Genomic DNA, 20767 nt, shown 5'->3' with positions numbered 1-20767 from the left:
CTCAGACATAAAAAGCATCTGGTGGGTTTTAGTCCAAGAAAGAGACATCTGTGTATGAAGGGCATCAGCAAACTGGTCTCTTGTGAAACCACTGAGGGGTGCATTGCTGTGTCAGCAGAGCATGGTCAGGTGCAGGAAATAGATCTGTTCTCTTCTTGTCCTTCAGGTGAACATTTACCGCCTGGTCACAAAGGGGACGGTGGAGGAGGAGATCATTGAGAGGGCCAAGAAGAAAATGGTGCTGGATCATTTGGTGATCCAGCGTATGGACACCACTGGCAGGACTGTTCTGGACAACAACTCTGGGAGATCCAAGTAAGTGTGATTGTGTCAGGAGGCAGAATCAGCTTCACCTGCTGGTATCTGTCGGGATTTGTTCGATAGGATGCAGAGCAGGAGGCTAATAAATAATGGCAGCTTCCACATGTGGCTTAGGCTGCTCTCAGTTTGGACACATAGCATAAAGATGACCAGAAGAAGATCCTCGTTTTCATGCATCACCTCTTTTTCTTCTGTCTTCCTTCTAGAGATCATCCTGGTCTGAGAGAACCTGGTGATGATGGTAGAACAATTTGGCAATGACCTCAGACTCTCATTTCCCCCCCAGCACGCAGCCATTGTTCCCTTTACAGCAGCATCTGTGCTAGAGCAGGGAAAGAGACAAATACAAAAGCTTTTTGTAGTGTTGAGTAGAAAACGTCCCTCTTGCTTTAATTAGGCAAAGCTTTGGCATGGTTTTGTACTCTAGCAGTGCTGACTTAACAGCTCAAAACACATTTTCCTTCTTGTTTGTTCTTGCAGCTCAAATCCTTTCAACAAGGAGGAGCTGACAGCTATTCTGAAGTTTGGAGCTGAAGATCTTTTCAAGGAGCTTGAAGGGGAAGAGTCAGAGCCTCAGGTAGCTTGAAATTGAAGTCACTTAGCTGTCTGTAGTCCTCTGCAGGTGTGTGTGAGGGCTCAGGTGTGTTTGCTCCTTCTTTGTACTTGCTCTGTGCATGAGAGCAGGTTAGTGAAGAGGGCATGTTTGAGTCTGCAGAAGCTGAAAAAAGAAGGTTCTGGGGTTGGGGGATCAGAGGGTTGAGCAGAGAGCACCTTGTTCTTCAGGGTTACCAAGAGTCCCTTGGCTCTGGAGGCTGCATTACCTAGTTAAAGCACAGCCTGCTGAGAACTCCTCTCCCTGCCTCCTCAGAGCACTTCTTCAGCATCCTTTTTTGGTCGTTCTCATAGAGAGACAGGAGCACAGCAAAGTCAAATAGGTCACTCTCTCCTTGCCTCAGCGCAGTGCTGCTTGACAGTTTAGTACTGAGTGCTTTGACCAATTCTCTTCACAGCCTGAGCAGCAGAGCTTCCCCTGAGGTAAACAGCCCACAGTTAATACATCTCACTCTGGAAATGTTCCCTGCTGCTCAGCCTTGACGTTCATTTTCTTCTAATTGTATCACCCTTATTTATACTCTTTTGTTCCACTCGAGGTGGTTAATCCCTGCCCTCTCTGATGACACCCTGCAGATATTTGCACTTTATTTAGCTCATATCAGCAAGCTGCACGTGTAGCTTTGCACCCCACGAGGCTGTTCTTAAAGCCTCTTATTTCCTCCTGTGCTCAGCACCCTCCTCTTTATCACTCTTTCTTTGTGGCTGGTAGGAGATGGACATTGACGAGATTTTGCGCCTGGCTGAAACACGGGAGAATGAAGTGTCCACCAGTGCTACAGACGAGCTCCTCTCCCAGTTCAAGGTATGGACCCTGCAGCTCTCTGCTGGGGTGCAGGATTGTGACTTCTCACTTCTTGCCACGGCCAGGAACAAAGAGAACGAATCAGGCCCGGTGAGACATGACCTGTGCAACGCAGGTTGCCTGGATTTGATAGCTGGGGAGAGGCAGAGCTGCTCACTTCGTTTCCAACAAGTGATTTGGAAGGCTGTGGAGAAAATGCAGAATTTACCAAATTTGGAAGCAAACCCAATAAGTCAGAGAGGCTCAGCAGTACTCCTTACACTGCACGTACTTCCTCAAAAGCTGTTAGCCCAAAGACATGGCAAGGAACCAGGAATGCAGTGACATAGGGATCAATTATAAAGCAGTTATGGAAATGTTGGCAAAATTCCTATGGGGAAGGAGTTGAGGCTTAGCAGACAGCTCGAGGGTGTTTCTGCCAGGGGAGAGGATCTCTAAAAGTGTTCTTTGCTTATAAAAGGTGGCCAACTTTGCAACCATGGAGGAGGAGGAGACGGAGCTGGACGAGCGGTCCCAGAAGGATTGGGATGATATCATTCCAGAGGAGCAGAGGAAAAAGGTGGAGGAGGAAGAAAGGCAGAAAGAATTGGAGGAAATCTACATGCTGCCTCGGATCCGGAGCTCCACTAAAAAGGTACAGCCCAGCTTGAGGAACTGAGAGGCAGGAGATGAGAGCTGGCAAAGGCAACACGCAAGGGAAGCCTTCTGCTGTCCCACTGCTGCCTGCGCTGCTCCAGAGCTGTTCAGGAGTGAGGCACAGAGGTGGCACATGGACCTCTTGTTGGCACCATGTCTTGGGCCCGTGCTTTGTAACGTGGTGTGAGGGCCCACGGTGGGCCTGGTACAGCTCACCTTGCCTTAGCAGACCAAATAAAGACAACTTGTAGTGAGCCCAGGGCAGAATACCCAGCTGTGGAATGCAGATTTTACTGCAGTTGATGCCATTTTCTGGCAGTTTTTTCCCTTGTTCTCTCCAAATCCCTGGGCTGCTCTTGCCTAGCTGGGTGTCTTGCATTCAAAAGAGATGGTGTCTTCCCAAGTTCTCCTCTAGGTGATGAGACCTACCCCCATCCAACAGAACACAGACTGTGCAAGGAAAGCTTTCAGGAATATGGGTCTTTAAGGGATTATGAATGGTTTTCTGGGATGAGCTGAGGGAAAACATTTAAAGTGAAAACTAAAGAGACAGATAATTCATGTTGGATAATTTCTAGTTTAGTTTCTGAGGTGTCCTAAGAGACTGTGTCACAAACCCACAGTAATCAGTGGGGTTTGATATATCTCATACCTCAGTAAATCAAAATGCAAATGTGAAATTACTGGTGGGAAGCCTCTAAAAGAAGGATAACCACCAGAGCCTGGAATCTGCAAGGATGTGCAGGCTCTCTGGGTTGATTTTGTGAGCTTCTGCACCCTCAGGAAGAGATGCCAAGGTGTTCTACAGACTGAGAGTGAGCTAGTGACACTGCATGGGAGGGACAGCAAAGGTTGTTAATGTATTGCTCTCTTTCTGGTACATACAGGCCCAAACAAATGACAGTGAATCAGATGCAGAAACCAAGAGAAGGCTCCAAAGATCGTCTGGATCAGAAAGCGAGACTGATGATACCGACGATGAGAAGAGACCAAAGCGCAGGGGGCGTCCTCGGAGTGTCAGGAAAGACACAGTGGAAGGATTTACTGATGCTGAAATCAGGAGGTCAGTGCCAAGCACAAGAGACAGTTTAGAAAACAAATCTGGAAATGCCATGCAGGTAGAGAAAGCCTCACATTAATCCAGGAGGGGATCACCTGTAAGCACATCGGTGGCTTACGTAGAGCTGGTTCATTGGGCCAGCTTCTGCACCTTGGTGTAATTCAATTTGCTGAACATTCTGGTCTGGATTGTCTTCAGCCAGGCTGCAGTGAAGCTAGTGCCCTCCTAAAATTAATCCTTGGTGTAACTGCACTTCCTGGGCTGAGTTGGTTGAGTTAATTCCCTGTTACAACACCTGTGGTCTTACATAGCATGAAATACAGGGCTGGAGAAGCCAAGTACTCTGGTGGCCTGCTGACGTTTTTCTGGCAGTAGTCCTGCTGATTTAAGGTTGAAGTGGAAGCCAAGCTCTGACAAAACAACCCCATGAGAAGCACTGGTCCTTGAGGTCCCAGTGGTTGTGTATCCTCTTCTGCATTGTGTCCCTGAAGTCAGCTGAGGACTGAATTCCAGAGCATTATTTTCTTCTTCTAGCTTCTAACTCTTGACCCTTTCTCAAAGATGGCTCTTATGGCTCTGCTCAGATGGAAAAGAGAGGGCTGTGAGCTTTCCTTAGTGCCATGGTCTAGTTGATTGGATAGGGCTGGGTGTTAGGTTGGACTGGATGATCTTGGAGTTCTCTTCCAACCTGGTTGATTCTATGATTCCTTGCCCCTGTTCTGCTGTGTTTTTAAACAGGCAATGATCAGACTTTTTTGGATTGCAGTAGTTGTCCTGTATTGAAACCATAGAGGAGGAAGGAGATGTTGCAATCTGAGCCAAAGCAGTCATTCTGGTTATTGTGATATAGCAGAAAGGGTTGAAAGAGCCAAAGAAAAAAAAAAAACAAACAACTAAAAGGAAGGGAAAACAACCAATCAGTTTGAAAAATAATTTGTAGTTGAAGCCATTGGATCTACTCCCAGCACAAGGCACTGTTCAGTTGCAACAATGGTGTCTGACTCTTGCCCTAAAGTTGGCCATGGCAGTGATTTTCACAACAAAAATAAGACATGAAAATAAATAACAACCCTTGTCTGCAAACCCCTCTGATGGATTGCATCACAGTTGGCTCTCCTGTGATGGGCTCTTACAGCCTGAGCACTAAACTTCCTAATGACATTGATTTAATGCCTCTTTTCTTCTGGGGAAAAAATGAAGTTAATTATTAGCAACATGGTGTGAGCCAAAGCTTTCTTTCCATCTTCTTTACACTACAGTTATGACTCTCCTCTTTTTTAACTCCTCTGTCAAACATCCACCATTCATAATAATGTCATCTTCTTCTCCAGCCAAGGTCACCAAACTCTTTGTGAGGGTTAATGGATTTGACTTCCCAGCCTTTGACTGATGCTTAGCTAACCAGTGTGGAATGCAAGGTTGATAATGTGGCAGTCTGTAATTAATACTTGTGTTATATTTAATGATTGTGATATTGGAGCCACTTTTCATGGCAGTAGCTTTAGGTTTTGTTTTCTTTGTTGTTTGTTTGTTTTTTTTCCATTAGGTTTATCAAGGCTTACAAGAAGTTTGGGTTGCCTCTCGAACGGTAAGTCACAGCCTGGCCCTGCTCCAGAGGGTTATCCTGGGGGGGGACATTGTATTTCTAGCCATACCCACGTTGCTCTGGGTGTTTGATATAACCTCTACAGACAGCACAAAGCCTTGCTGTCGTGTGATCAGCAACCAAAAACTGCCATACAGTCCCTCATGACTCAGTTGATGGACGCTGATGAGTGCTGGCTGAAAAGCAACTAGGGTGGTAGTGGCAGGGGGCTGCACACAGCATCCTCCTGCTGGCATCGTCTGGCCCTTGGGGCATTTCCATTCTGCCTAGAAAGGAGAGGGAGCAGCTGTCTGAACAGCAAATGCTACCCAAAATGCTTGCCAAGCTTCTCCATGTGTGTTAGTTTCAAGACTGGATTGGGAGCATCTTTCTCTCACTGCCATATCCCTCTTGAAGGGGAGTAGGGAGAGGCACACACAATATCCTCAAATGTGTGTCTGCAGAGCCAGCTGTGAGTGAGGAAGGAAGGGAGATGGGCACATGTGGTGGCTCTGGAAAGCTGTGACCCTTGCTGAGGTCTCCGAGCTGAGGCAGGGATCCTTGCCTGTATTGTACGAGACATGGCTGTGTTGTTTCAGCTGGCTGGATTCTTCTGTTGTGAAACACAAGGCTTGGGTATGGAGCTTTGGTGTTACTAACTTCAGCCAAGCAAAAGGGACAGCAGGTGGCAGCTTTCAACCATCAAATGGAGTTAATGTGGAACTGGGAAGGCATGAAGTAACACTAGAGAGACACAGAGTGACTGTGGTGCCCAAGATAGACTGTATACTATAGTAGGCTTTAATACTAAAAAATCCAAAAGATGGGACCACTTTGGACCTGGTAGACCTAAAAAAAGATGAAAATTGTTGTTTCCTGCAGGAACTTGACTTGTATATGTTTGCTACATTCATACATAGACAGTACTGACTACTAAAAACTGTGGCACAAGTGCTCAGGGGGTTGCTGGCAGGAGATATCCTTTATCAAATGGATTTTCCCCCTTTCCCAGGCTGGAGTGTATTGCCCGGGATGCTGAGCTGGTGGATAAGTCTGTGGCTGATCTGAAGCGGTTAGGGGAGCTCATCCACAACAGCTGTGTGTCAGCAATGCAGGAGTATGAGGAGCAGCTGAAAGAAAATCCAAGTGAAGGTAAGCAAGAGGGTTGTGTGTTGATCCTGATGCTTTTAGGGGTGTTTCGTGCAGCTGGGGAGGAAACTGTTCTGCTGTGACTTAGAAGCAAAGAGCAGCCACACACTTATAGGATCATAGAATCAACCAGGTTGGAAGAGACCTCCAAGCTCCTCCAGTCCAACCTAGCACCCAGCCCTAGACAGTCAACCAGGCCATGGTGGGAAGTGCCTCATCCAGGCTTTGCTTGAACACCTCCAAGGACGGCAACTCCACCACCTCCCTGGGCAGCCCATTCCAATGCCAATCACTCTCTCTGCCAACAACTTCCTCCTAACATCCAGCCTAGACCTGCCTTGGTTCAACTTGAGACTGTGTCCCCTTGTTCTGTTGCTGCTTGCCTGGTAGAAGAGACCAACCCCTACCTGGTACAACCTCCCTTCAGGTAGTTGTAGACAGCAATGAGCTCTGCCCTGAGCCTCCTCTTCTGCAGGCTGCACACCCCCAGCTCCCTCAGCCTCTCCTCACAGGGCTCTGCTCCAGGCCCGTCACCAGCTTCATCTCCCTTCTCTGGACACATTCCAGTATCTCAACATCTCTCTTGAATGGAGGAGCCCAGAACTGGACACAGGACTCAAGATGTGGCCTGACCAGTCTGTCAGGCAGCTGTTACTAACAGCAACTCCTGAGTCTTCTGCTCAGACTGCAAAGTGTCATTTCAAGGCTACGTTAGATGAAGCCTTGAGTGACCTGTTCTAGTGGAAGGTGTCCCTGCTTATAGTGGGATGTTGGAACCAGATGCTCTTTGAGGTCCCTTCCAACCTAAACCATTCTATGATTCTGAAGAAAATGATCCTGGTAGGTGTTTGGATTGCAGAACTAAGTGACTTAGCTGAAAAAGCCTTTTATTTTCTTCTGGGCCTGCCATAGCAGACAGCCTTAGGTTTGAATAAGAGGTTGCAGGCAAGCTGTTGATCTCTTTGTGTCTAGATGTTTTCACAGAGGAACTTCTTTCTCTTAAGAGTTCTCTTAGTTGCTGTGTTTTATTGTGGAGCAGGGAAAGGACCTGGAAAAAGAAGAGGTCCTACTATCAAGATTTCTGGTGTCCAAGTCAATGTCAAATCCATCATCCAGCACGAAGAGGAGTTTGAAATGCTGCATAAATCCATTCCTGCTGACCCAGAGGAAAGGAAGAAGTGAGTTTGGCTAAGAAGGCAATGCAGAAAGATGCTGAGGGAGTTTGGCTTCTGTAGTGGAGGAAGAGCCTAGATCTGTGGATATGCTTCATCCTCCACATCACTGACAGTATCTCCTGTCTGCAATGCCTTCAGGTACCGCCTGACCTGCCGCGTCAAAGCTGCCCATTTTGATGTCGACTGGGGAGTGGAGGAGGATTCCCGCTTGTTGGTGGGCATTTATGAGCATGGCTATGGAAATTGGGAGCTGATTAAAACAGATCCAGAGCTGAAGCTATCTGATAAGGTAGGCTGCTTTGCTTGCTGCTTGCATTGGGCCTGTCGTGGTGTTCATAGAGGAGATGTTTTTGCTTTACTCCAAAACCAGCTGTTTGTGTTTGTAACCACTCCAAAAATAATAATAAATAATAGGAAAACAGTGACCTCCCAGGAATGTTGCATGCTTGATGGAAAGCAGAGTTGTGTTATTTGATTGGCAGGCATTTTTTTTTCTCTGAACAGTACCATATGAACCACACTGAAATGATGGAGGAAGAAACTGGTAATGCTGACATGTGTGGTTGCGTGCACGGTATAGAGGGGGCAGGGCATAAGCCTGACTTCATATTTCCTTCAGCATCTCACAAGAAGCTGAGTCTCAATTTCTGGTGTGGAAATAATTTTTCACAGATTTGACAGTGCTTATGTCAAGCCTGGCCTCTGCTGGCTTTGAGGGTATAGTTACACGACTGGCTGTGGCAGCAAAGCCAGCTGGAAAGCCTCCATCTAGTTCCTCTGTTCCTCAGTCATTCCCATAAGAACTGTTTATGGGGGCCACGTTGAAATGATCCAGGTTAAAAATAAGCTGCCATCCCTTGTGTTAGCACAATGGGAGGAGAGTGAGCTGCAGCACGGGGCTGAGGAGCATGGAGAATCTCTACACCAGCTTTGGACATTCCTCTCACATCCCTGCCAGTGTTTTTAGAAAGGATCAGGCTGTGGCTGAGAGCCCTCCTACAAGGAAGGCATTCTACAATGAGAACAATTTCCTGAGGCACACCACCCAGCCTCCAGTGAAGTATAGTAGGAGGGAACCTAATTGGCAAACTGAGATTCTTCCTCCATGAAGTGGCACCTGAGAGCCTTGTTTTCAACTGAAATTTTACATCTGTGTCATTGCTGCAGCAAAGCCTCAGGTTACCAGAGGGGACCCAGCCTGCCGTGACAAGGCTGTCACAAACAAATCTAATGTCTCAGGGAAGGTTGACTCTGTTCAAAGGAACTAAAGATCCCAAAGATGGTTGGAAAAGGAAAAGGGTTTTTTCCCTACTTTTTTGCACACTTCCAAGAAAGATTGTAGAGAATCTAGGGAGCTGCCTTGAGGTCCTTTCACTGCTGCAGAAGGCCCAGGGGAAGGGTGCTTGGTAGGAGCTTTGCTTTTAGATACACAGGAAGGGTCTATGTAGGAGCTAGAAGAAATGCTTGAACCTTTAGGAAGAAGTTCTTTACAGTGAGGGTGGTGAGACACTGGCACAGGTTGCCCAGGGAGGCTGTGGAGCACAGAAGCACAGAATGTGATCGAAGAGCACTCATGTGATCTGTGATTCTGTGCTCCACAACCTCCCTGGAGGTGTTCAGGACCAGACTGGATGAGGCCTTGAGTGACTTGTTGTAGTGGGAGGTGTCCCTGCCTATGGCGGGGGGGTGGAACTGGATGATCTTTGAAGTCTCTTCCAACCTACCCCATTCAAGGATTCTTATTATTCCCCTAGAAGGTGCAGCATCTCTAACCCTTTGTTGGGCCTGGAAGGACTGCTGCCAGTGTGTATCTCTTGTCAGGGTTTGATAGGTGAGGGTGGGTGCCTTTTAATTGATTTTTAACTTCTTTATCAAAGATCCTGCCTGTTGAGACAGATAAGAAACCTCAGGGAAAGCAGCTCCAGACACGAGTGGATTATCTACTGAAACTGCTGAAGAAAGACCTGGACAAGAAAGAAAACATGAAAGATGGAGAAGAGGTGAGCTGTGGCTTTTTGGTTTTGAAGGTTTCAGAATGAACAGGATGGTGGGAGACAGCTCAAGTTCCCAGGTTACTGAACATCATCTGTGTGAAGGAATAGGAACTTGTCTGTTATCTGCTTGCACTGTGATGCTGAAACGGCGATTAATAAGGGACTGGTAATTGTGACACTTATTGAAAGACTCAGGCTCATCAGGGGTTTTGCTACCCTGCAGGACCTGCAGTTTTTTGCATGGTGTTGAGGAGCTGGGCTGTGTCCCCAGGAAGCAGCTGCAGCTATTTGCTTGACCTCACTTGACCTGTGTTCTCACCAGGGCAAGCTAAAGAAGAGGAAACCACGAGTAAAGAAAGAGAACAAGGCTCCCAAAGTCAAAGATGAGCATGGGAATGAGCTCTCCCCTCCCAGACACTCAGACAACCAGTCAGAAGAAGGTGAAGTCAAGGTGAGTCAACTTGGCAGATCACTTTCCTTCAGCTGTGTTGTTAATGCAGAGACTCACCTTGTGAGGCATCCCTAGCAGATGTCCTCAGAGTGCTTTCCAGAGGGCACTGGCAGACTCACAACAGAATACCTGCAGCTGCTGGGGTGAAGGGATGACCTTTCCCACCCCCACTTTCAGTTTAGTGCTTGATGTGTTTGGGGGTATCCCAGAATGGCCACACGCATCCGCATTCTGCCTTAAGAAAAGGTTGTCTCAGGACAAAGCCTGTTGCCCTTATAAAGGAGAGAAAGAAGAATTGTTTCCCTCTCCTTTTCAGTATGCCAGCCAGTGGGGAAGCTGGAGTTTAGCAAGGTCATGCTGTTGCCTTTGAGTGGTTTGGCTTGGAGTCTAAGGCTTTTTGTTCATGTGCTGATCAGTATCTACCTCAGGGGCTGCACGTTCTGCAGCACGGCTGGCACAGGCCAGCGGTGCCTATCTGCAGTTTGTCAGCTAGCTACAGACTGGGGCTTGTCTGGGTTTTATGTCCTTTTGTCAAGGGTTTGGGTGGAAAGCAGCTGGTTAAGCAAGTCTTGCTGTCTGCTTAAAGAGGTTTGAGGGCAAAGTTGGGTGGCCCTCAAAAATGGCTTGCCTTTCAAGGATGGACGCTTTATGGATGGAAGTGTTTGTGAGGTGAGGGACTCCAACGCTGTGCTATGACTGATTTTCTAGGAGGATGGCTTGGAGAAGAGCCCAGTTAAAAAGAAACAGAAGAAGAAAGAGAACAAAGAGAACAAGGAAAAACAGACAAGCACTAAGAAAGAAAAGGAAAGTGATAAAGAGAAAAAGAAGTCAAAAGACAAAAAGGAGAAGGTACGTGGTACTCTCAGGAGCAGTTAAGAGATAAGGAACTCTCTGAGCACAAGGGCAACCTGTAAGGCTTATGATTCATTAAAGGCTCTGTGTGAAGAGACATCAGTAAAGCCCCACAGGGTGAGCTCTTATCCCTTTTTCATCCCTCCTGCGTTCTTATTGTGAAGAACTGCAGTAAAAAGCAGAAAAGGTAATAAATAGATCCTAGAGCTTGATGGGATGTGAGCAAAAAGGAAGAGATTTTTGTCAGGCTGCCTTTAAAGTACAGCTGTCCCTGTGACAGCCAGATAGCTGATGTTAGAGAAGAGTGGGGGAAGGGCCCAGAGCACTCAGATCAAAGTTTTGTTCAGCTGTGATTTATCACAGGCTTGGCAGCTCCTTGTCTGTATTCCCCTTTAATTTAAACTCACCCCAAAGAACCCAACTGCCCACACCATCAAGACTGTGAGTTATCCTTGTTGCTGTCCAGAATGAGTGTTTGAACATCAATGGTATCTTGCAGACTAAAATGTCCTCTGAATTTTGAGTAGAGCTGCCCTGAGGCTGGGTTCAAATTGGGAGAGGAGTAAAAGCTTCTAGAGTAATGCCCTGAAGTACCTGTCCAAGGAACAGGTCTGTACTTCATGCCTAGGGTGTTTTGGCACTGAGCTCATCATACAAACCAAGAAGTTTTGTTACATATGTAGGGGGAAGTTTGCTTTTCAGTGATTTTTGGTATGCCTTTGATTCTGAAGGGCTTTGACTGCACATAGGTCACAGAAATCAAAGTTTACACTAAGAGACCACGATGTGAGGTTGCTTTCCAGAGAGTCTGAGGACTCATGAAGCTGCAGATCCTCAGAGACATGTCCTTTGCAAGAGGCAGATACTCTTTAGCTTAACCTGTCTTCCAAGCCTTCATTGCTGGTTTCCTCCCCATGAGTATGAAAACCATAATCATGTCCAAAATGCTGGCTCTGGGTTCTCTCTACTCCCTCAGGAGTGACGTAAGGCTAAACAGAGACATTGCAGCTCCACGGTTTGAGAGCCTGGGAGAAAAGTTGTAGGAGCAGTGCCCAGCTTTAACAACTGCCAGTAACAATAGTGTGGAGGTTGTTAGTTGGATCACTTGGGATCCTGCAAGCTGGCTCATCATCTGATGTGTGTAATTTCTCCTTGTAAAGCCTAAAGGTAGCGAAGCCAAATCTGGAAGTAAAGGGAAGAGGTCGCAAGGTCCTGTCCACATTACTGCAGGCAGTGAACCCATCCCTATTGGAGAGGACGAGGATGATGACCTGGACCAGGAGACATTCAGCATAGTGAGTATCTTCCTCCAGCACTGCCAGGGAGCCCAGCAAGGGAGCCAGGGTTTGCTTGCCTGTTATCCAACAATGCCAGGGCAGAAGAGGGCAGCATCTCAAAAGAGTGTGCAGAAGGACTCTCTTCTTCAGCTGATAAGCTCCCAGGACTTCTCTGACAGCCACAAGTTACAGAAGCCTTGCAGCCTTATGTGACAGCCAAGGAGCCACCTGAGCTCTTCCAGGCAGGGAAGTACAGGGGAGTTTTAAGAGTGACCTTGTATAGCTGTAGAAGGTCTGGAGTTGTCTTAGCTGTAAGCACTTCCCTAGCTGTATAAATGCTCTTGCAGCAAATGTGCCTGCAAGGCTGGCTGTAAAAATAGCCTTCGAGTACAAATTGTCATGGCAGAGTCTCCTTGGCCTGACTTGCACAGGACAATGCTGAAATAAATACCCCTCTTTAAAACAGTTCTCTAGATGCAAATCAGTGTATTTGCTGCATGCCCTCTGCCAGCTTTGTCTGCTTTTTTTTTGCTTTAATGTTCTCTCTGTGGTGCATGAAAGGTGCAGTTAGGCAGTAGAAGCCTGTCTGATTTACTGTCTGTGCTCAGTGTTGGTGCACACAGCTGACAGAGGTGGGGCTTTCAGCTCACCTCTTCCAGTTCTGGCAAAAGCAATAGTTGGAAGTAACCGCAGCTGGGGGTGGACAGGGAGGATGTCCAGTGAGCACTCCTGCAGCTGGGGCTGAGTGCTTGGTTCAGTGTCAGTGCTTGGCTACACTTCCCGGCCTGCTGTGGGGTCCCTGCAAGAGCAGAGTCTGTGTGGTTACAGTTTGCAAAGCAAATAACCCCTTTCTAAAAGTGGGTGGCCAAGAAGGGCACAGGGCTGCTGGAGTGAGCCCAGAGAATGGCCTCAAAGATGATCCAAGGGCTGGAGGACAGGCTGAGGGAGCAGGGGGTATTCAGCCTGGAGAAGACTCCAGGGAGACCTTAGAGCTGCCTTCCAACATCTGAAGGGATCCTACAGGAAGGCTGCAGAGGAACTTTCCATAAGGGTGTCTAGCAGTAGGACAAGGGGAATGGTTTGAAGCTGGATTAGACTGGATCTTAAGAAGAAGTTCTTCAGTAGGAGGATGGTGAGTAGGAATAGGCCACCCAGGGAGGTTGTGGATGCCTCCTCCTTGGGGATGTTCAAGGCCAGGCTGAATGAGGCTGAGTCTAGTTGAGAGGTGTCCCTGCCTATGGAGGGGAGGTTGGAGTAGACTATCTCTGAGGTCCCCTCCACCCTGAGCCATTCTGTGCTTTGCTGCAGCCATGTCTAATGTATTGTTGTTTTAGAGCTGATTTCTCCTTGCCTAATGAGCAGACAAAAGTCATACCTCATGCTGATGCAGCTCTGTCTGATTACCAAGGAAGCAGCAGAGAGCCCTGTGCCAAATCAATCCCTTTCTGCTCTCTGTTGCTTTTACAAGTGCAAGGAAAGGATGAGACCAGTCAAAAAAGCCCTGAAGCAGCTTGACAAGCCTGATAAGGGACTGACAGTACAAGAGCAGCTGGAGCACACACGCAACTGCCTCCTAAAGATTGGGGACCGCATCTCTGAGTGCCTTAAAGCCTACAATGACCAGGATCATATCAAGCTGTGGAGAAGGTGAGGGATCATCGTGGTTGCTCTATGATAAATTTAACATGGTAGTCAGAGGCTGCTGGCTTTGATGTGGATGAGTGTGAAATTTGCCTCTTGTTTAACCTGTGAAGTCTTGTCTGCTTTAGCCCACTCAATGACCAGTCTGAGGTGAGGGTTTTGCCTGCAGGTTGCACTGCTGTCATTTAGAGTGATTTTAGAGCCGCTTTAGATAAATCAGTGCAGACTTCCTTATCTTACTTAAAAGATCTCGACTTGTTCCAGCTCTCTTGCTCATCCTGTTGTGAGTTGGGTCGAGACTCTTTTTCCAGAGAGGGCAGAGCTGATGTGGTGCTGATGTGAAAGTGATGGCCAGTCAAACTGCTGATGCAGCAATTAACAGAAAATGTTCACATCCTTTCAGGAACCTATGGATATTTGTGTCCAAATTCACAGAATTTGATGCCAGGAAACTGCACAAACTCTACAAGATGGCTCATAAGAAAAGATCACAGGAAGAGGAGGTGAGATATGAAGTGCCTTTTCTCTGAGAAGCATCAGAACTTTCTGCCTTTTACCATGGGCTCTCTTTGTTGCTGCTGGCAGCCTGTGGTTTTCCTCACCACCTGGACAGTCTGGCTGCCTTTGCCTCCTCTCTCATCTGGCATTTCTCCCTTCACTTAGCACCACTGGCCACTTTGTCCTGGCTGTTCTGACCAAGATAAAAGCTCTGCTCGGTGTGGCACATTGTGTTGAGTTGACCTTTAGAGTGAAAAGCCTGGGAGTGCTGCCCTGTAAAGAGAGGATGTAAAAGCAGCCACGTGGGGCAAACCTGTGCAGCTCCCCCACACGGCAGTTTGTTCCTCTGCTGTTTGTGCCGTGCTTGGGCTCAGGTCGTTCACCACGTCCTCAGAGGTGTGTTGTCCCCACAGCGTGGGGAGTCCACAGCAAAATCCAGAGCCAGACAGCTCACGTAGTATGGATCTTGTGGTGGCAAGGCACTTGAGCTGCAACCCTCTCTTCTACCTTGCAGGAGCAAAAGAAGAAGGAGGACATGTCCAACATGAAGAAGCCGTTCCGCCCGGAGCCGTCGGGCTCCAGCCGCGACTCTGTGATGTCCCAGTCTCACGTGCCTCACAATCCTCATTCCCAGAAGATCCACCTGCCCCCTTCCCATGCCCAGCAGCCCATGCATGGGCACCCACGTGACAACTATGGCCATCCAAATAAGAGGCATTTCAGCAACACAGGTGAGCACTGCCATCACCTAATGCCTGTTTGCTGCTGGACACAAAAGCTTCTGGGGCTTGTGGCAGGTCAGGTTTAAAGGTGATGGAATGGGACATCTATTGCTGCTGTAGAGACTTGTTGCTCGAGTAGAAAACTTGATGTAGTAACGATGGAAAGAGTGTAAGGGGACAGAGCAAGGTTTGCTAGAGTGAGACTCCACATGGAGTACTGTGGGCAGTTCTGGAGCCCTCAACACAAGAAGGACACGGAACTGTTTGAGCCAGTCCAGAGGAGGCCACCAAGATGCTCAGAGGGCTGCAGCAGCTCTGCTATGAGGACAGGCTGAGAGAGTTGGGGCTCTGCAGCCTGGAGAGGAGAAGGTTTTGAGGAGACCTTGGAGTGGCCTTTCCAGTATCTGAAGAGGGCTACAGGAGGTCTGGGAAGGGACTATTGACAAGGTCTTGTAATGACAGGATGAGGAGGAATGGGTTTAAAGTGGCAGAGGGGAGATTGAAGCTGGATGTTAGGAAAGGGGTCTTTGCAGTGAGGGTGGTAAGACACTGGCACAGGTTGCCCAGGGAAGTTGTGGAGCACAGAAGCACAGAATGTGATCAAAGATCACATTGGGTGCTTCTGTGCTCCACAACCTCCCTGGAGGTGTTCAAGGCCAGGTTGGATGAGGCCTTGAGCGACCTGTTCTAGTGGGAGGTGTCCTTCCCTATGGCGAGGGGTTGGAGCTGGATGGTCTTTGAGGCCCCTTCCAACCTAAACGGCTCTGTGATTCTATCAGTGACCATAGAATGGCTTAGGCTGGAAGGGGTGTGACAGAGCGTGCCGTAGATGAGGCAGTGTGGCACAGCAAGAGTTCCCATGTCTCTGAGAGCTGAGCAAGCAGTACCTTCACACCAAAGTGTGGAAGCCCCTCACTGGTGGTGCTTTCCTCCCTGCAGACCGAGGAGAGTGGCAGAGGGATCGGAAGTTCAACTACGGCGGCAACAGCAACCAGATGTGGGGCGGGGAACGGCATCACCAGTACGAGCAGCACTGGTACAAGGACCACCACTACGGGGACCGGCGGTCTCGCGGGGAGCCCCACCGCAGCTCGGGCAGCTACCGACCAAACAACCTGTCCCGCAAGAGGCCCTACGAGCAGTACAACAGCGACAGAGACCACAGGGGCCACCGCGATTACTACGACAGGTAACTGCCCTGCCTCTCCTGCAGGAGCGCCTGGGAGTCCTGGTGGGCAACAGCAATGTGCCCTTGTGGCCAAGAAGGCCAATGGGATTCTGGGGGGCATTGAGAAGAGTGTGGCCAATGGATCAAGGGAGGTTCTCCTCCCCCTCTACTCTGCCCTAGTGAGGCCTTACCTAGAACATTGAATCCAATTCTGGGCTCCCAATCTCAAGGGGGACAGGGATCTACTGGAGAGAGTCTCAGGGAGGGCTACAAAGATGATGAAGGGACTGGAGCACTGCCCTGATGAGGAGAGGTTGAGAGCCCTGGGGCTGGTTAGTCTGGAAAGAAGGCTGAGAGGGTGTCTTATAAATGTCTGAGGGCTGGGGGTCAGGAAGGAAAGGATCCCCTCCCTGATGAGGAGAGGCTGAGAGCTCTGGGGCTGGTTAGTCTGCAAGGAAGGCTGAGAGGGGATCTAATAAATGTCTAGAACTGTCTGAGGGCTGGGGGTCAGGAAGGAAGGGACAGAGATGGCCTCCCCTTGCTTTCACCCTGCGATAGGACAAGGGGCAATGGATGTAAATTACAGCACAGGAAGTTCCACCTCCACATGAGAAAGAACTTCTTTACTGTAAGGGTTCTGGAGCACTGGAAAAGGCTCCCCGTAGAGTTTGTGGAGTCCGTGGAGTCTCCTTCTCTGGAGCCTTTCCAGCCCTGTCTGGATGTGTTCCTGTGTGACCTGTGCTGGATTATGTGGTCCTGCTCTGGCAGGGGTGGTTGGGCTCTAAGACCTCCAGAGGTCCTTTCCAAGCCCTAACGTGGTGCAGTGATCTCGCAGGAGGCTTGCCCAGCAGTGCTGCCAGCAGGGGTGCCCAGGGCTTTCCCTGGAGCCTCACCTCCACCTGCTCATTTTCCCTCTGCAGGCACCACCACGACTCCAAGCGCCGGCGATCTGACGAGTTCAGGCCTCAGAACTACCACCAGCAGGATTTCCGGCGGCTGTCTGACCACAGGCCACCCATGGGCTACCATGGCCAGGGACCTTCGGACCACTACCGGTCCTTCCACACAGACAAAGCGGCAGACTACAAACAGCCGCTCCCTCCGCCCCACTCTGCCATGTCGGACCCTCGCTCTCCCCCCTCTCAGAAATCCCCCCACGACTCCAAGTCGCCTCTCGATCACAGGTCACCTCTGGACAGGTCCTTGGAACAGAAAAACAACCCAGACTACAACTGGAACATTCGGAAAGCGTAGAGGGATGGGGAGGGCACAGCAAGAGCAGCTGGTTTCTCCAGGCCAGCACCCAGAAACTCTGAACATGCTGCTATCATCTTGCTGGGTCAAGGAGGATGTTGAGGGAGTAGGTGGAGGAAGATATTCCCTAACTCTTGGTTCTTGTTTGGATTCCCATTTCCTTTCCCCTCTTCTACAACTGAACGTTGGAAACGTCCTTGCTGCCTCATTCTTTGTTTTGTTGTTCCTCGTCTGATGGACCCAAGGGAATTCTCCCCAGCCAGTGTTTCCCCAAACCAAAAAGGTGGATCCATGCTGCTTAGGATGGTGCAGAAGGTTGTGTGCCTGCTCTGACTTGATGTTACCTGACAGATGCTGCTTTGGGTTTGGGGATAAACTGGTTGGGCCTGGGCTTGGTGTGTAACCAGCATAGGGCAATGAGAGGATATACTCAAGGGCAGGGGCGTGAGTGTCCCTTAGCATCCAAGATTGATTGAAGGAGGGAGAGTCCCTCAGCAGTCAAGCTTGGCTGAAAGAGGGAGAGGAGAATCCCCTAGCAGTCAAACTTGGCTGGAAGAGGGACTTGGTGTCCCTGCAGAGTGACTCCAAAGGAGCTGGAGCCATGCTGGTGACAATCCATTGCTTTCCCAACCATGTTATCATTTCTGTGTCTTTATCCATTTCAAGAAACTGGCTCTGCTTTGGTTGCTGTTGTGTCCCCTGCAACAGAAGAGGTGTGGTGGATCTTCCTTCTGTCTCCAGGTCTGGAACTGGCAAATCCTGGCTCTCTGAGGGGCTTTGGGATAAGTGGAGGGAAAAAAAACAAAAAGACAGACTCCTTTAGCAAAGGCTTAGTTCACTTCTGACCAACAGGAAAGAAACTGGGGTGAGAAGAGTATTTCTCTTAGCAGAACTCCTCTTCCCTCCTGACATGGGTACCTTGGATGGTCCAGCAACTAACAGATGCCGGCTGGGAGCTGCAAGGTCAAAAGAGGGCTCTGAGCATCTGGTGATCCTGCAGTTCTTGATCTCTCTGCCACTGAAGTGCTCCGGTCCTTGGGCAAGTCATTTATCTCTGTGCTTCATGAAACAGTGGTCACAAACCTCTGCTGAAACCCAAAGGATAAGGGATGGTAGAGCAAGAGTTAGAGAGGAATCCTTCCTGCCACCATTCCAGCAGTCAGAAGTAGCTCTGAATTGCTAAAGGTCTGAAAGACCTTCTGTCTGCCTAAACTGGAAATGTGCCTGGGGACTAACACCTGAGTGAGCAGCCAGAGAATGAGGAATTCAGGACTGGGTCCTTACAAATCCTTGGAGCAAGTGTCTCAGGAGCCCAGCATGGCAGAGAGAAAAGAGGAGTAAGTAGAAAGGAGCTGAGAGCAAACACTCCTCCAAGTATCTGAGCCACTGTGCGTGATGCAGAACAATGTCCAGCCTAGAGGTTGGTGTGGTGAGAGGGCCAGAAGTGGCTTGGGTGATTGTTCCTCAGGTCCTAGTCTTTTGTCTGTAGAGTCGCATCCCTGGAGACCGCACAGCTCTGCTGACAGCCGGGCTGCCCAGAGCGTGGTGTCAGGGGATGTGTCGCCTCCCAGAGCTCAGTATTAAAGACCAGCCTGTTCCAGGCTCTTCTTTTTGCTGGGGACAGGAGCTGGGCCTCCTCTGAAGCTGCCAGTATCTGACCCTAATAAGCTGTGATGTCCTTTCCCCAGAAGACTGAAGGGAGCTGGCTGCTCAGGGCTGGCTTCCTGACTGCAGCCAGCACTTTGGATAGTGCACGCAAGCCAACACTAATGTCCCCTGTCCCCTTTCCACGCAGTGCATCCCTCACAGCCTGCTGCCTTCACTCCTTGCTGAGCCTGCTGCTGTCAGGGGGCACCCGGGCCGTGGTTTGCTCCCCTTCTCCCCTTTTGCTTTTATTTTGCAGGCTGTTCCCCAAAAGGAGGACAGTTTTGCTTCCTTGGGGCACTGCCCTGCCCCCAGAAAGTGTTTACCTGCTCAGGAGGAGGTGAAGTCTTCCACAGCCCCCCACGGAGCTGCCAGGTGATGGGAGGTGTTTCTCACTAAGCTGTGATTGCAGACACGCTTGCTGTGGTGGTATTCAACAAAGAGGTCCTTTCTTTTCAGAGGTATTAGCTTTTAATGTGAAAATGGAAGAAAGCTCACAAGTGCATAAAGAATTGCTCTTTTTGTTCACCAGGATGGAAAGTTTGTGCCATACTCTTGTAGCAAAAGGCAGTGCTGGCCAGACCAGTGTTAACGGTTGGTGCAGGAAAACTTGGAACCCCCACCCCAGCAAGAGGCATTTTCTGTGGCCAAATGTGGGGGGTTTGTGCTCATCCCAGGCTCCAGCAGTGGGGTTGCTTAGGGGTTTCCTTCTTATGCAACAGCAAAAAGCTTTACCTGTGTCCTCCAAAGAGCTGTCCCTGCTGTCGCTTTAGCCTGGCACTGAAGTCACACACTCATGGTGGGTGGGTGGGTGGATCTTCACTGGCTTTGGCTTTAATGGAGCTGGAGAACTACACTTAGGGGAGAATGCTCCCTGAGCACACAGACAACACAGGGACCATGACCAGACACAGTCACTTGGGTACAGGTGGGATTGGAGGGGACAGATCCACACTCACAAAGGTCACTGCAGTGCTTGTGTCAACATCTGGTCCAGCTCTCCCTTCCGAGGCAGCCGCGGGATTAGCTCTCTGCTAATTTCTGCTCTTCGCAGTGAAAAAGTAGCAGCTTGCTGGGGTTTGACTTTTAAGCCAAAAGAGTTTTTCAGCCTGGCTGCTTTTGGAAATGGTGGAAAGTTGTGAATTCACAGGATGGGAGCCCTGCAGCCCAAAACCTGCCGCAGGGACAGGCCGCGTGGCGCCCAGCTCAAACTGATACTCAGCAGCGCTCCTCCGAAGGCCTTCTGGGAACAGTGATCCACAACAAAAATCCTACTCTACTTTTCACTCATTTCTTCCTGACCTCCACCTCCCCTTGGTGGGGAGAGAAAGACTCTTACTGTAAAAAAACAAAAACAAAAACAAAACCCATGGACTTTTAAACCTGTTGACTAAAAAACAAAACAACAAAAAAAAACCCCCAACCCCCAGTAATTAATATTAATTTATATTTGTGAAGAAAAAAGGAAAAAAAACACCTTAAAAATAAACAAAAAAAGACCCAAAACCCACCCCCAAGCCACTGTCCTGGTGATTTCTGCTGTAAATATGTTGTTTATATAGTATGTATGAAATTTTCCTACCTTGTAAAACTGCTGTACTTTTGATTCTTGTATATTAAAAAGTGTTACTGAGATTTTCAGAACCGAGCCAGAGTGGTGTGTCTGGGGGGGGGGGGTGGGGTGTTGAGGGGGTGGGTGTGGGGTGGGTTTCCTCCTGCAGCCCCCTTGCCTTGGCAGCAGGTCTGGTGGAAGCATAGAGTTAGAATCATGCAGGTGATGTCCTGCTGCTGGCATGCAGAAAACAATCACAGAACGGTTTGGGTTGGAAGGGACTTCTGAAGGTCATCCAGTCCAACCCCTTCTGCAGTCAGTAGGGACATCCTCCACTAGATCAGGTTGCTCAGAGCCCAGTTGAGCCTCAC

The 20767-nt window shown here is 49.1% G+C and overlaps 1 protein-coding gene across 7 annotated transcripts in view; it reads left to right on the top strand.

Moving 5' to 3' along the window:
• CHD2 (chromodomain helicase DNA binding protein 2) overlaps positions 1-17214 on the top strand; it is a 57800-nt gene extending 40586 nt beyond the window's left edge. For all 7 annotated transcript variants that reach the window (XM_064158043.1, XM_064158042.1, XM_064158045.1 and 4 more), the window contains 18 exons: positions 167-315; positions 802-898; positions 1646-1738; positions 2199-2372; positions 3262-3437; positions 4981-5022; positions 6032-6171; positions 7208-7346; positions 7482-7632; positions 9221-9343; positions 9660-9788; positions 10497-10637; positions 11801-11935; positions 13386-13564; positions 13962-14061; positions 14571-14787; positions 15718-15967; positions 16867-17214. In XM_064158043.1, coding sequence (XP_064014113.1) covers positions 167-315; positions 802-898; positions 1646-1738; positions 2199-2372; positions 3262-3437; positions 4981-5022; positions 6032-6171; positions 7208-7346; positions 7482-7632; positions 9221-9343; positions 9660-9788; positions 10497-10637; positions 11801-11935; positions 13386-13564; positions 13962-14061; positions 14571-14787; positions 15718-15967; positions 16867-17200 — 2769 coding nt within the window. In that variant the 3' untranslated portion in view covers positions 17201-17214. The remainder of the gene's footprint in view (positions 1-166; positions 316-801; positions 899-1645; positions 1739-2198; positions 2373-3261; positions 3438-4980; positions 5023-6031; positions 6172-7207; positions 7347-7481; positions 7633-9220; positions 9344-9659; positions 9789-10496; positions 10638-11800; positions 11936-13385; positions 13565-13961; positions 14062-14570; positions 14788-15717; positions 15968-16866) is intronic.
• Positions 17215-20767: the final 3553 nt, after the last annotated feature.

The sequence above is a fragment of the Pogoniulus pusillus genome, chromosome 17, assembly GCF_015220805.1.
Source record: "Pogoniulus pusillus isolate bPogPus1 chromosome 17, bPogPus1.pri, whole genome shotgun sequence".
NCBI lineage: Eukaryota > Metazoa > Chordata > Aves > Piciformes > Lybiidae > Pogoniulus > Pogoniulus pusillus.
The sequence above is the reverse complement of the archived record's forward strand: the minus strand, read 5'-3'. Positions and strand labels throughout refer to the sequence as shown.